The 12,500-nt window shown below is 39.6% G+C and overlaps 1 protein-coding gene across 4 annotated transcripts in view; it reads left to right on the forward strand.

The window, feature by feature from the left end:
- Positions 1 to 12,500, forward strand: part of Pitslre (cyclin dependent kinase 11B pitslre) — a 769,596-nt gene that overhangs the window by 464,262 nt on the left and 292,834 nt on the right. For all 4 annotated transcript variants that reach the window (XM_068357118.1, XM_068357131.1, XM_068357124.1 and 1 more), the window contains one exon: positions 2,689 to 2,769. In XM_068357118.1, the coding sequence (XP_068213219.1) occupies positions 2,689 to 2,769 (81 nt within the window). The remainder of the gene's footprint in view (positions 1 to 2,688; positions 2,770 to 12,500) is intronic.

Below are 12,500 nucleotides of genomic sequence, written 5' to 3' on the forward strand. Positions count from 1 at the left end.
AAACCTGATGAATGGTAGCTAGGAGTGTTGATGGGAAAAAAAAAAAAGATCTTACTGATTGCAATAATTACTGAGGCACCACACTTACGTCAGTTGTCATGAAAATATATAGTATGCTCATTCTAAAGAGACTAGAGCAAAAGATTGATAAAAAGCTGAGAGATAAACACGCAGGATTTCGAAGTGGTATAAGTTCTACTAACCAAATCTTCATTTTAAGACACGTGGTACAGCAATCTATAGAATATAGAAATCCACTTTTGATGGCATTTGTGGACACTAAAAAACCCTTTGATACTGTGCACCGTCCAATTTTGTGGAGAATCCTGTGGTATTATAAAGTTCCCTTTGAATATGTAAATTTGTTCATTAGTATAGCAAGTGTAAATTTAATGTTAATGGAGTCATATCAAATGAATTTCCAGTGAACAGTGGGAATGTGTTGTCACTTTTGTTGTCACTTATGTTGTTTATCCTCCTCATCGATTTTGTAATGGACAGTTGGGGATGTCGGAAAAGTATTGGACTGGATTGATAACAGGAAACTAGCATACTTAGTTTATGCCGATGATGCTGTTCTTATTAGCAAAACACCACAGGACTTGCAAAGCTTGCTTACCAGAATGCATGAAATGTCACACGAGGTTAGGCTCAAGATAATAGAAGAATGGCAGAGATGATGAGAAAGGAATATGCAATGGAAGATGAAATATCTTCGGAAGGAGAAAGGATTAATGAGGTAGAATTATTTAAATACACGGTTTTTAGAATGGGAGTTGATTGAAAGATTGAAATAAAGCATATCAGATAATAGCTAAGTTGAGTAAAATTTGAAAATCAAATTGCCTGAAATGACATATACAGTAAACATTATGCTAAATATAAGTTTATTGAGATTGGTGTTACTGTATCGACATGAGTCGTGGTATGATAATGAAACAAAATCCAACAGATTTTGTAGATTTTAGAACAAAGCGCTCAGAAGAATATTTGGAGTTAAATTGCAGGACAGGATTGGAAGTAAAACTATAAGAGATTACTCAAGTACCATATGTGGAAGAGATCATGGTGAAGGGTAGATGGAGGTGGTTTGGGCATGCTCTTCGCACTCCCCAAGAGAGATTAGTTCACCAAATTTTTAGCTGGGCTCCACAAGGCACCAGAAGAATTGGAAGACCCAGGCCTACAGGGCTGAGGACTTTGAAGTCTGAAGGAGGAGGTAATGAATGGAGAAATGTTAATCTAAAAGCCCAAGATGGAGACGACTGGCGAAATCTAACCGAGGCCCTTTGCATTAATAGGCTTAGGATGAGATAATGATAATTATGATATAACATATATATATTTATATTATATATATATATATATATATATATATATATATATACATACATATATATATATATATATATATATATATATATATATATATATATGTATATATATATATACATACATACATACATACATACATACATACATACATACATACATGCATACATATATTTATACTTATAGGTATATAAATACTTGATAAGGTGTAGTACTCTATTTATATGGTTTTTTATATTATGGACTTTGTTCTCTTTTGAAGGGATCGAAATTGATCCAATTCATATTGGAGTAGACTATTTTTGGACGAATATAGTCCTATAAACATTGTTTTCCTGTGAGTATTTTTAAGATATTTGTGTATTAACGGTTATATGATATATGGAGATGGTATGTAACATTATATATAAAGTTAAAAGTTTTCCTGAATCCTTGGCCAAAGTTCACTGAAGTAAGTAGCTAACTCTGAATAAACTGTTGGAGCCATCGAAACGTAAAATCAAAGTTGTAATTAGTTTATCTTTAAGAATCACCAACCATAGACCAATACGTTTTCACTTTCAAATTTTCCACATAGTTTTGTACTCTCAACAGCTTCAAAAATAACCAAGTAATAACAATCGTTATATTGAATAAACTCTAGCTGATTATAGCTATGATTATGATATATATAGAATGTATATATGCTGTATATTTGATACATGCAATATTTGAAACTATAAGCCTGCGGGTAAAATAAAATGATTGTGTATATCTAACATACTTTATGTATTCAAGATGAACCCTAAGTCTACAATTTTATAGTAACCTTCTGCAAACACTCTTGGTGCAGGTACAGACATGGCAACATGACATGACAACCAATAAATTCATATAGGGTTGTTTACCTTGCTTATGTCTCACCACTATACCCCGAAAATCCTTCAGATAATCAGTATATAGTATTCGTCACTAATACGCTCTGATCACTGGGCACATTAAGACTAGGCAGCTTTGCATACTGTTTAGCATTCCTGACCAAATAATGCTGCCAGTTATGTATGACAAATATATGACCCAGAGTCTTAGCTTGTAGAATTTTGCATTGAAAGCACTGTTTATCACCATAACCACCTACTTGGTTGATTATTTCAAAGCCTTGTGTATATAGGTATTTAAATTGAGATGTCTTTAAAATCAAATAAGTTGTGTGCATACAGTGACATTTACATCATTAATTCTTATTGAGATGCAAGTGTCACAAGAGTACTCATTATAACCCTTTTTTAGGGCAAAAATCATAACCCTAATTTTTATTTCTGTAGAGTAACAGATACAATGGAGATGGTTGTGACCAGAACATATTTTTTTTTCCAGAGGATTCAGACAGCACAACCACAGAGGAATCTGAGGAAGAGAAAGAGGAAGGAGAAGTTAATGTAAAGAAAAAAGATTCAGGTAAGTTTATTGGCTTTAGTACCCAGACTGGTTTTCTGTATAGATTTTTTATAGGTTAGAAATTTTAGTTCAATATATAAATCTTTTAAGATATGTATTGTGCCAGAGTGCAACATGAAATATTAATTTCCCTCATAATGAATATATGACAAGTGATATATGAAACAATGTTTTTTAAAGTAAATTCTCTATATGCAAACCACTTCTTTACAAGAGCCTATTTTGTTACTTTGATGCTTTACTAGTCAACCAATTGAAAATTCACAAAGAGCCTATTATTTACTAAGTTTTCTAATACCAAAATATATTCTATTGATTCATCATCATCATCATTTCCGCCCACGCCTACTGACGCAATGAGCCTCAGTTAGATTTCGACAGTTGTCTCTATCTTGAGCTTTTAAATCAATACTTCTCCATTCATTATTTCCTACTTCACGTTTCATAATCCTCAGCCATGTAGGTGTGGGTCTTCCAACTCCTCTAGTGCCTTGAGGAGCCCAGTTGAAAGTCTGGTGAACTAATCTCTCTTGGGGAGTGCAAAGAGCGTGCCCAAACTATCGCCATCTGCCCCTCACCGTGATCTCATCCACATATGGCACTTGAGTGATCTCTTTTATAGTTTCATGTCTAATCCTGTCCTTCCATTTAACTCCCAATATTCTTCTGAGGGCTTTGTTCTCAAATCTACAAAATCTGTTGAATATTGTTTCATTGTCATACCACGACTAAAGTCCATACTGTAACACTGATATATAGCCTGATTTTTGTGTGTAATCTTAGGCGATTTGTTTTCCAAATTTTATTTAACCTAGCCATTATCTGATTTGCTTTTTTGAATCTTTCATTAATCTCCAATTCTAAAGACCCTGTATTAGACATCATAGTTCCTAAATATTTAAATAATTCTACCTCATTAATCCTTCCTCCTTTCAAAAGATATTTCATCATCCATTGCACATTCCGTTCTCATCATATCTGTTTTTTATTCTATTTATCTTGAGCCCAACCTCGTGTGATATTTCATGCATTCTGGTAAGCAAGCATTGCAAATCCTGTGGTGGTCTGCTAATAAGGACAGCGCCATCAGCATACTCTAGGTCAGCTAATTTCCTATTATCATTCTATTGATTACTGTGAATAATTAGCAATATATGGTTCATCAGTAACTGAGAGAGAGAGAGAGAGAGAGAGAGAGAGAGAGAGAGAGAGATAGAGATAAACTATTGTATGGATGGAGAATTGACGGCCTTGCTTGATACGAGCAAAAAAGATGCAAGATATTGAGCAAAAGGATCTTCGTTTATGAGTGAATTATGATAAATAACTAGTTTTTGTTTATCGATATCCAAAAAGGAACATAAAAATTTTAATAATCGGGATTATTAATATTGTCTTTGTAGAAATACAAAGAAAAACTTTTTACGCTTGTTTATCTCGTTTTCGACAAGAATTTTATCATTTCAAAGAGGAAAAGACATCTTTTACATCTTGCTAACATAAGGAAGAAGAAAATTCGCTCTATAAGGAGTTTAGAAGAGGGTAATATCGGTAGTGCAGAGAGTGTTGTGGATTGAGGAGCTGTTGCCATGCCTCACAGGAGCCAAAAGAGGCAAGATATTGAGCAAAAGGCTCTTCATTTATGATTGATTTATGATAAATAACTTTCTTTTCTTTTATCAATACCCAAAAGAAACATAAAATTTATAATATTCATGATTTATTACTAATGGCTTTGTAAAAATAAAAAAAAAAACTTTGAATGCCTGTATCTCAAAACTATACTTATTGACCTTCAAATTCAATAGTCTCCCTTAGTTTTAAAGATATAGCATTGAAATATGGTATATAACATAAAAATACATTATAAAACTATGAAATTAAGACCTTTTTTCCAATTTTTGTCATATTTTTTTTTCATAGTTTTTCCCCTGATTTTTAGGGTTTATTTTTTTAACATAATGAAAAAATTCATATCTGACAAAAAAAGGGATTTTGACGTAGGAAAAATCTATTTCTGGGCGAGAGACCCGTGCCGCCCAGTGAAATGCTCCTTTAGCACCATTTCTAAGGTATATAACTGCTATATATTACCAGAGAAAAAATTGCATAGGGATGCCAGGTTGAACCCAGCTTGCTCACCTATATAAGGTGTCGATATAATACTGGGGCGTGATAATTCACAACCAGAGGCCTCGCACCATTTAGATATCTCCTGTCAAAATCCCCGAACAGCGAGGTGCCGTTCAACATCCTACTACTACTAGCAATCCTACGCCAGTGACGTCACTCCTTATAGCACCCCAGATTGGGGCCCAATTAGGGAGGGACGGGTGGGTTCACTGGGCGGCATGGGTCTCTCGCCCAGAAATAGATTTTTCCTACGTCAAAATCCCTTTTCTGGGCTCCGACCCGTGCCGCCCAGTGAAATCGTACCAGAGAATGGGGACCCAATATGGCTAACTACCTGAAGGGAATAACACAAAATTAACATAGCTGATGAATTTTAATATAAAAAAAGAGGGATGTGGAAACCCGTAAAATAGATCAACATGTAAATGACAGTGATAATTAGACATGGTACATAATCAAAATGAAACCCGTAGGGAAAAATCAACAGGTATGAATAATGATAATACAGCTTGGTAATCAAAAATGCAAAGTAAAGCATTCAATCATAGATATAAATAATTAACATAACAAAAGAAGATCAGGTGGGGGATTTCAAGAACAAGTGAAATCAACATAATTCGTGAAATTGATCAATTGAATAATAAAATAATACATCATGGTAAGCAAAACAGGTAGGAACAACAGGTAAGCCAGGCAGGAGGGAAAGAGGACAGAGCAATACGTTGTGATTAGGACTCAGTACTTTCGGGAGGAACTATATTCCCTGCAGCTACTGTGGCAAATCTAAGAGCTTCTAAAGGTTTTAGGTAGTGGCGCTTGAAAACTTTATGGGACCTCCAACCCGTATATTTTGAGAGCTCATCAAATTTCATATGGTGGAAAAAATTAATTGAGGTAGCCACAGCTCGAATATCATGGACATGTGGGAATGATTCAGGATTAGCTTGTTTAATAAAATAAAGAATTTGTTGGCTGATTCCCTTAAGGGTAATAGTTCCTCCGTGCTCTCTAATAAATAAGGGCCCTGTGGTTGTAGTGGAAGTTCTACTTAAGTAGGATTTCAGGGTGGTAACTGGACACAGGGATGGATCTCTAGGAAGGGGAACAATCTTCCAAGGGGACCACCTGTTTTGGGGGTCCTCATTTTTAGCCAGGAACACCTTGTTAGGGGAGAGAAGGACCTCACCTGAAGAGAGAAACTCTATATGACCTGGGTCTTGAGATAAGGCTGACAATTCTGAGATTCTGGAGCCAGAGGCGAGGCTCAAAAGAAAAAGTGATTTTCTTAATAATGCCATATAGTTACAGGATTCATTTGGAGTGTCAGAGGCTAGCTTAAGAACATCATTCAAAAACCAGGAAACTGCACTAGGGCGAGTGGAAGGTTTTAGTCTGGCACAAGCTCTCGGAATGGATGAGAAATATGAATCCGTTAGATCAATGTCAAAACCAATATGGAAGATCTTTTTCAAGGCCGACTTGATTGTAGTAATGGTACTGGCTGCCAGGCCTGATTCGAAGAGAGTTCTGAAGAATGTCACAGTTAGGTTCATTGTCATTTTCTCAACGTGGGAATCTTTCAAGAACTTAGCTAATTTCTTGACAGCTGAGTCATATTGACGGAGAGTAGATTCCCTTTTGTCAGATTCCAGGAAAATAGTATTCAAAGGATCGATGTTCGCACCTCGTTGGGCTGCGAACTTCATGAAGTCCATAAAGTTAGGGCATTCAGAATCCTTGAGTAAGCGAACACATTGCGAGTTTGTACTGTCTGTGTTAGCACCGGATTGGGAATCCGCCGGGGGCTGAGACCTAGCTCTAGCAACAAGGGGAACCAATTGCTCTTGGGCCAGTTGGGGGCTACGAGAGCCACTTGACCATTGAAGGATCTGAGTTTTTGCAAAACTTTCAGCAGGAGATACACCGGAGGAAACAGATAAATCGTAGTCCAGGTATTCCAATCTAGAATCATAGAGTCCGTGGCATAAGCCTGAGGGTCCAGGTTGGGGCTACGTAACAATCCAGTTTGCGATTGGATTCCGTCACAAATAGATCCACCTGGAGACCCGAGACTTGAGATAGCATCCACTGGAAAGATCGATTGTCTAGTGACCATTCCGACTCTAGCGGAGTCGTCCGGGAAAGGGATTCCGCTACCACATTCCGGACTCCTGCTAGATGGACTGCTGACAGGTGCCACTTGTGCATTGCCGCCATGGAGAAAATCTGCAACATGACGTGGTTTATTTGGGCTGATCTGGAGCCTCCTCTGTTGAGGCAGTGAACTATGACTGCACTGTCGAGAACCAGTCTGATATGGAGATTCCTGGCTGGATTGAGACGTTTTAAAGTGAGGAAGACTGCCATGGCCTCTAGGACGTTGATATGCATTTGTTGGAAGACCGGTGACCATAACCCTTGGACTTTCTTGTGTTGGGAGTAACCTCCCCACCCTGTTAAGGAGGCGTCTGTGTGAACGACGAGTCCCGGGACCGGATGTTGTAAGGGAACCGACTTGGAGAGATTCTTGATCTTCGTCCAAGGCTGTAGACTTTTTCTCAGGATTGGGGGAAGGCGAGCACGTCTGTCTCGGCGTTTTGTGGTGTCTCTGGAGCCCCACACTCTGTTTATGTACTTGAGTTTGGACCTTAGGACGATGTCTGTCACGGAGGCGAACTGTAAGGAACCTAGGATCCTCTCTTGGTTCCTTCTGGAGGTCAACTTCTCCCTGAGAAATTGTCTTGTATTCCTCGCAATCTCCTTCCTTTTGGCTTTGGGGAGGCACAGCGTATGGGAGCATAGGTCCCATTGTAGTCCCAGCCATTGAAACTTGGTCTCCGGGACCAGGCGGGATTTCTCGAAGTTGACTTCGAATCCCAGTTGTCGAAGGAAGGTGAGGACTTTGTTCGTTGTTACGCGGCAATTCTGGGCATTGTCTGACCAGATTAGCCAATCGTCTAGATAGGCCACTACCTGTATCCCCTGAGTTCAAAGCTCTTGAATGACTGCCTCTGCTAGTTTGGTGAAGATTCTGGGTGCTGCGTTGAGCCCGAATGGCATCACTTTGAATGCATAGGCTTGTTTGCCTAGCTTGAAGCCCAGAAAAGGACAAAAATGCCTTGCTATTGGAACGTGATAGTAGGCATCGGTAAGATCGATGGAGGTGGTGACGGCCCTACGGGGAAGTAAGGTCCGCACTTGCGAGATGGTAAGCATATGGAATTTGTCGCAACGAATGAAGGAATTTAAACGAGACAGGTCCAGGATTACTCTTCGTTTGTCTTAGCCTTTCTTTGGCACGCTGAACAAGCGTCCTTGAAATCTTAAGCGACGTTTGCTTTGGATCGCATTCTTTTGTAGCAGATTGGTCGTGAAGGAACGTAGTTCTTCTGTTGGCAATTGGTAAAAGCTGTTCGGTGGAGGAGGTCCCTGTATCCAGCTCCACCCTAGTCCTTTGGAGATAATGCTGGAAGCCCAATCGCTGAACTTCCAACGGTCTCGAAACAAGTACACTCTCCCTCCTACCTGCGTCTTCTCATTGGGTGGAGGATGATTTGGCTCCTCTGCTTCCACGGGAAGACTTGCCTCGGTGGTAACCCCTTCCGCTACCTCGGGCACGAAAGGCACCCCTGGAAACCCTGTGACGCTGGTAGCCACGGAAGGAGCCCTGAGCTTCATAAATGGGGTTAAAGGCGGGGGAGAAGGAAGTCGAGGCGATCTGAGACTGAGGGACCAGGACGTATTGTTCTTGCTGTTGGCCCTTTGATGTAGAAGGCTGGGGACCTTGGGGAGCCGGTTGGACTGAGACCGGTTGAACCCTGAATTGGGAAGATTGGAAAGGCCTCAATCTCTTCCTACCTCGGATTGGGGTACCAGTAGGCTCATATTTCCTCTTTGGAACGAGGCCCCATCTAACTTTGAGGTTTTGGTTGGCCCTAGCCGCCTCGCTAAGGACCGAGTTAACCAAATCCTCCGGGAAAAGATCCGGGCCCCAGACTGGAGCTTTGATGAGCCTATTAGGTTTGTGCCTAATGGTGGCTTCAGAGAGGGTGTGTCGTCGACAACGGCTCTTGGCGATTGCAAAATCATAGGCGTCAGCCATGAAGTTTTGCAGTAACGACTTAGTGAGGGCCTTAAGGAGGTCCTCCTCGTTGTAAGTGGCGACGGTCAATTCGGAAAGGGTGACCGAATTGAGAGACCTGCCGAATCTGCACCTAGAATCAAATTCTAATTTGATAAGAGACTCCGGGAGTTTGGGAAGCCGTTCGCTGAACTGCGTCGAGGCACAGTCCGGGCTCAACTTACCTACTGAGAAGGTAGCTGGGGCATTCCGCCAACATTCACTGTCTCCCGGAAAGAGGAGGGAGGTTAAGTCGGTCTCCCTGAGTTGTGGTAAAGGCTTCTCGTCTTTAATAGCCCGGAAGACCGACTCCAAGATCTTGGTCGCACATGGTGTAGGGGTCTGGTCGTCGGCCACAAACATAGTATACGGACTTTTGTAGGCCGTAAGTATTGTGTTCAAGAAGTCCCACCCATTGAACACTCGGACCAAGAGACTGTGCCTGTTCCTTAGGAAAAATAACAGTTTCCTTAGGGACCTTATCTAAATGGATCAGAGCCTCTTCCGTGAGGCGAGCGTTGCCGGGGAAGGGGAATTCAAGACCCGGCGGGTAGAATTCGTAATCCGTAAGAGGCCGTGTACTGAAACCCTCGATTGACAGCATACCCTCCGAGAAGGGGGCATGCAATGCTAACCTCCAAGGGTATGCTGTCAATCGAAGGTTTCGGTACCCGGCCTCTTAGGGATTATGAATTGTACCTGCCGGGTCTTGAATTACCCTTCCCCGGCTACGCTCGCCTCTCGGAAGAGGCTCTGATTCATTTAGATAAGGTCCCAAAGGAAACTGTTAATTTTCCTAAAGAGCAGGCACAGTCTGTCTTGGTCCGCGTGTTCAATGAGTGGGACTGCTTGAACACAATGATTACGGCCTACAAAAGCTCATATACTATGTTTGTGTCCGACGACCAGACCCCTACCCCATATACTTACCCGCTGGTTATATAAGATTTACACCCACCCTCCTCCCCTCTAGAGACCATGGGGCATGGAAAATCTGAATTGGTTGAGGATAGTTCTACCTGTGGTACCGCGAGGGCGCTGGGGTACACCTGGTTTATATGCGCTAAGCTGCGCAAGAGATTTTGAATTTTCTGCCGAGGCGTCGGGGACCTAGGCTATTACATAACCAGCGGGTAAGTATATTCAAAAATTTATTTTATTATGAAAATATCATATTTCTTTGGAAACTCTGGCTGCTTTTCTCGTATAACGTAGATTTCATTCACCTACCCTCTACCAATGCATTCCATTTCTGCCAGACGTACGAGATTTCGAAACATAAGTGAAAAAATTGCCACAAATATACAGAAATAAACACACAAAAATAGCTCAGTGATGCAGACGACGCAGTAAGGACGTCATCATTTAAAGACCGCTGTATGTTCATTATTTATAAAAATAATTGACTTTTTGTTCTTTCTATGACCCTAGGGAACATTGGCCTTGCTATAAAGTTCCAGAGGACGCTGTGAAAACACAATGTACATACGAACTGCAAGTATACTAACACATGCAACTTCTATACGTCTTTGGAAACTCTGGCTGCTGTTCTTGTAGGAGGTAGATTTAGTTCACCTACCCTCTACCAATGCCTCCCATTTCTGCCAGACGTACGAGATTTTGAAACATAAGTGAAAAAATCGCTATATATATGCAAAAATAAACACACACAGACGATTCTGTCAAACTCAGTCATGCAGACGACGCAATACCTTAAACAACATTGGCCTTGCTATAAAGTTTCCGAGGACGTTGTGAAAACACAATGTACAAACGAACTATAAGTAAACTAACACATGGATTATAACTTCTATACGTCTTTGGAAACTCTGGCTGCTGTTCTTGTAGGACGTAGATTTAGTTCACCTACCCTTTACCAATGCCTCCCATTTCTGCCAGACGTACGAGATTTCGAAACGAAACATAAGTAAAAAATCACTATATATATGCAAAAATAAACACACAAAGACGATTCTGTCAAACTCAGTCATGCAGACGACGCAGTAAGGATGACGTCATCATTCAAAGACCGCTAGATCTTCATTATTTATAGAATTAATTGGCAGAAACTTCTGGAGAGCATGTACGATATGTTTATGCATACCTAGAAGCAATAAAACGATTTTCGATTTCTGAAAGTTGGTATGTCAAAACACCATGGTGGACGGTCCCCTTAATGTACTCCAAAATATTGTACAATATATAAATGTAGGCTACTAGTGTAGTGAGTTGTCAGTCATGTCGTATGAAAGAAAACAGTGAGCACTTACGGTATAGTTGAATTGTGCTGTAGTGATATTACTGTACGGTACATATATTACAGTAATATAAACTACAGTATCATTTGGTATTATATGGTATAGTATTATTATTATTATTATTATTATTATTATTATTATTATTACTATCCAAGCTATAAACCTAGTTGGAAAAGCAAGATGCTATAAGCCCAGGGGCTCCAACAGGAAAAAATAGCCCAGTGAGGAAAGGAAATAAGGAAATAAATAAATGAAGAGAACTAATTAACAATAAATCATTCAAAAAAAAAAGTAACGTCAAAACAGACATGTCATATATAAACTATTAACAACATCAAAAACAAATATGTCATAAATAAACTATAAAAAGACTCATGTCCGCCTGGTCAACAAAAAAGCATTTGCTCCAACTTTGAACTTTTGAAGTTCTACTGATTCAACTACCCGATTAGGAAGATCATTCCACAACTTGGTAACAGCTGGAATAAAACTTCTAGAATACTGCGTAGTATTGAGCCTCATGATGGAGAAGGACTGGCTATTAGAATTAACTGCATGCCTAGTATTACGAACAGGATAGAATTGTCCAGGGAGATCTGAATGTAAAGGATGGTCAGAGTTATGAAAAATCTTATGCAACATGCATAATGAACTAATTGAACGATGGTGCCAGAGATTAATATCTAGATCAGGAATAAGAAATTTAATAGACCGTAAGTTTCTGTCCAACAAATTAAGATGAGAATCAGCAGCTGAAGACCAGACAGGAGAACAATACTCAAAACAAGGTAGAATGAAAGAATTAAAACACTTCTTCAGAATAGATTGATCACCAAAAATCTTGAAAGACTTTCTCAATAAGCCTATTTTTTGTGCAATTGAAGAAGACACAGACCTTATATGTTCCTCAAAAGTAAATTTGCTGTCGAGAATCACACCTAAAATTTTGAAAGAGTCATACAAATTTAAAGAAACATTATCAATACTGAGATCCGGATGTTGAGGAGCCACCGTCCTTGACCTACTTACAATCATACTTTGAGTTTTATTAGGATTCAACTTCATACGACATAATTTGCACCATGTACTAATTCTAGCTAAATCTCTATTAAGGGATTCACCAACCCCAGATCTACATTCAGGGGATGGAATTTATGCAAAGAGAGTAGCATCATCTGCATATGCAACAAGCTTGTTTTCTAGGCCAAACCACATGTCAT

This window comes from Palaemon carinicauda, chromosome 2 (assembly GCF_036898095.1).
Source record: "Palaemon carinicauda isolate YSFRI2023 chromosome 2, ASM3689809v2, whole genome shotgun sequence".
In the NCBI taxonomy this organism is placed as follows: domain Eukaryota; kingdom Metazoa; phylum Arthropoda; class Malacostraca; order Decapoda; family Palaemonidae; genus Palaemon; species Palaemon carinicauda.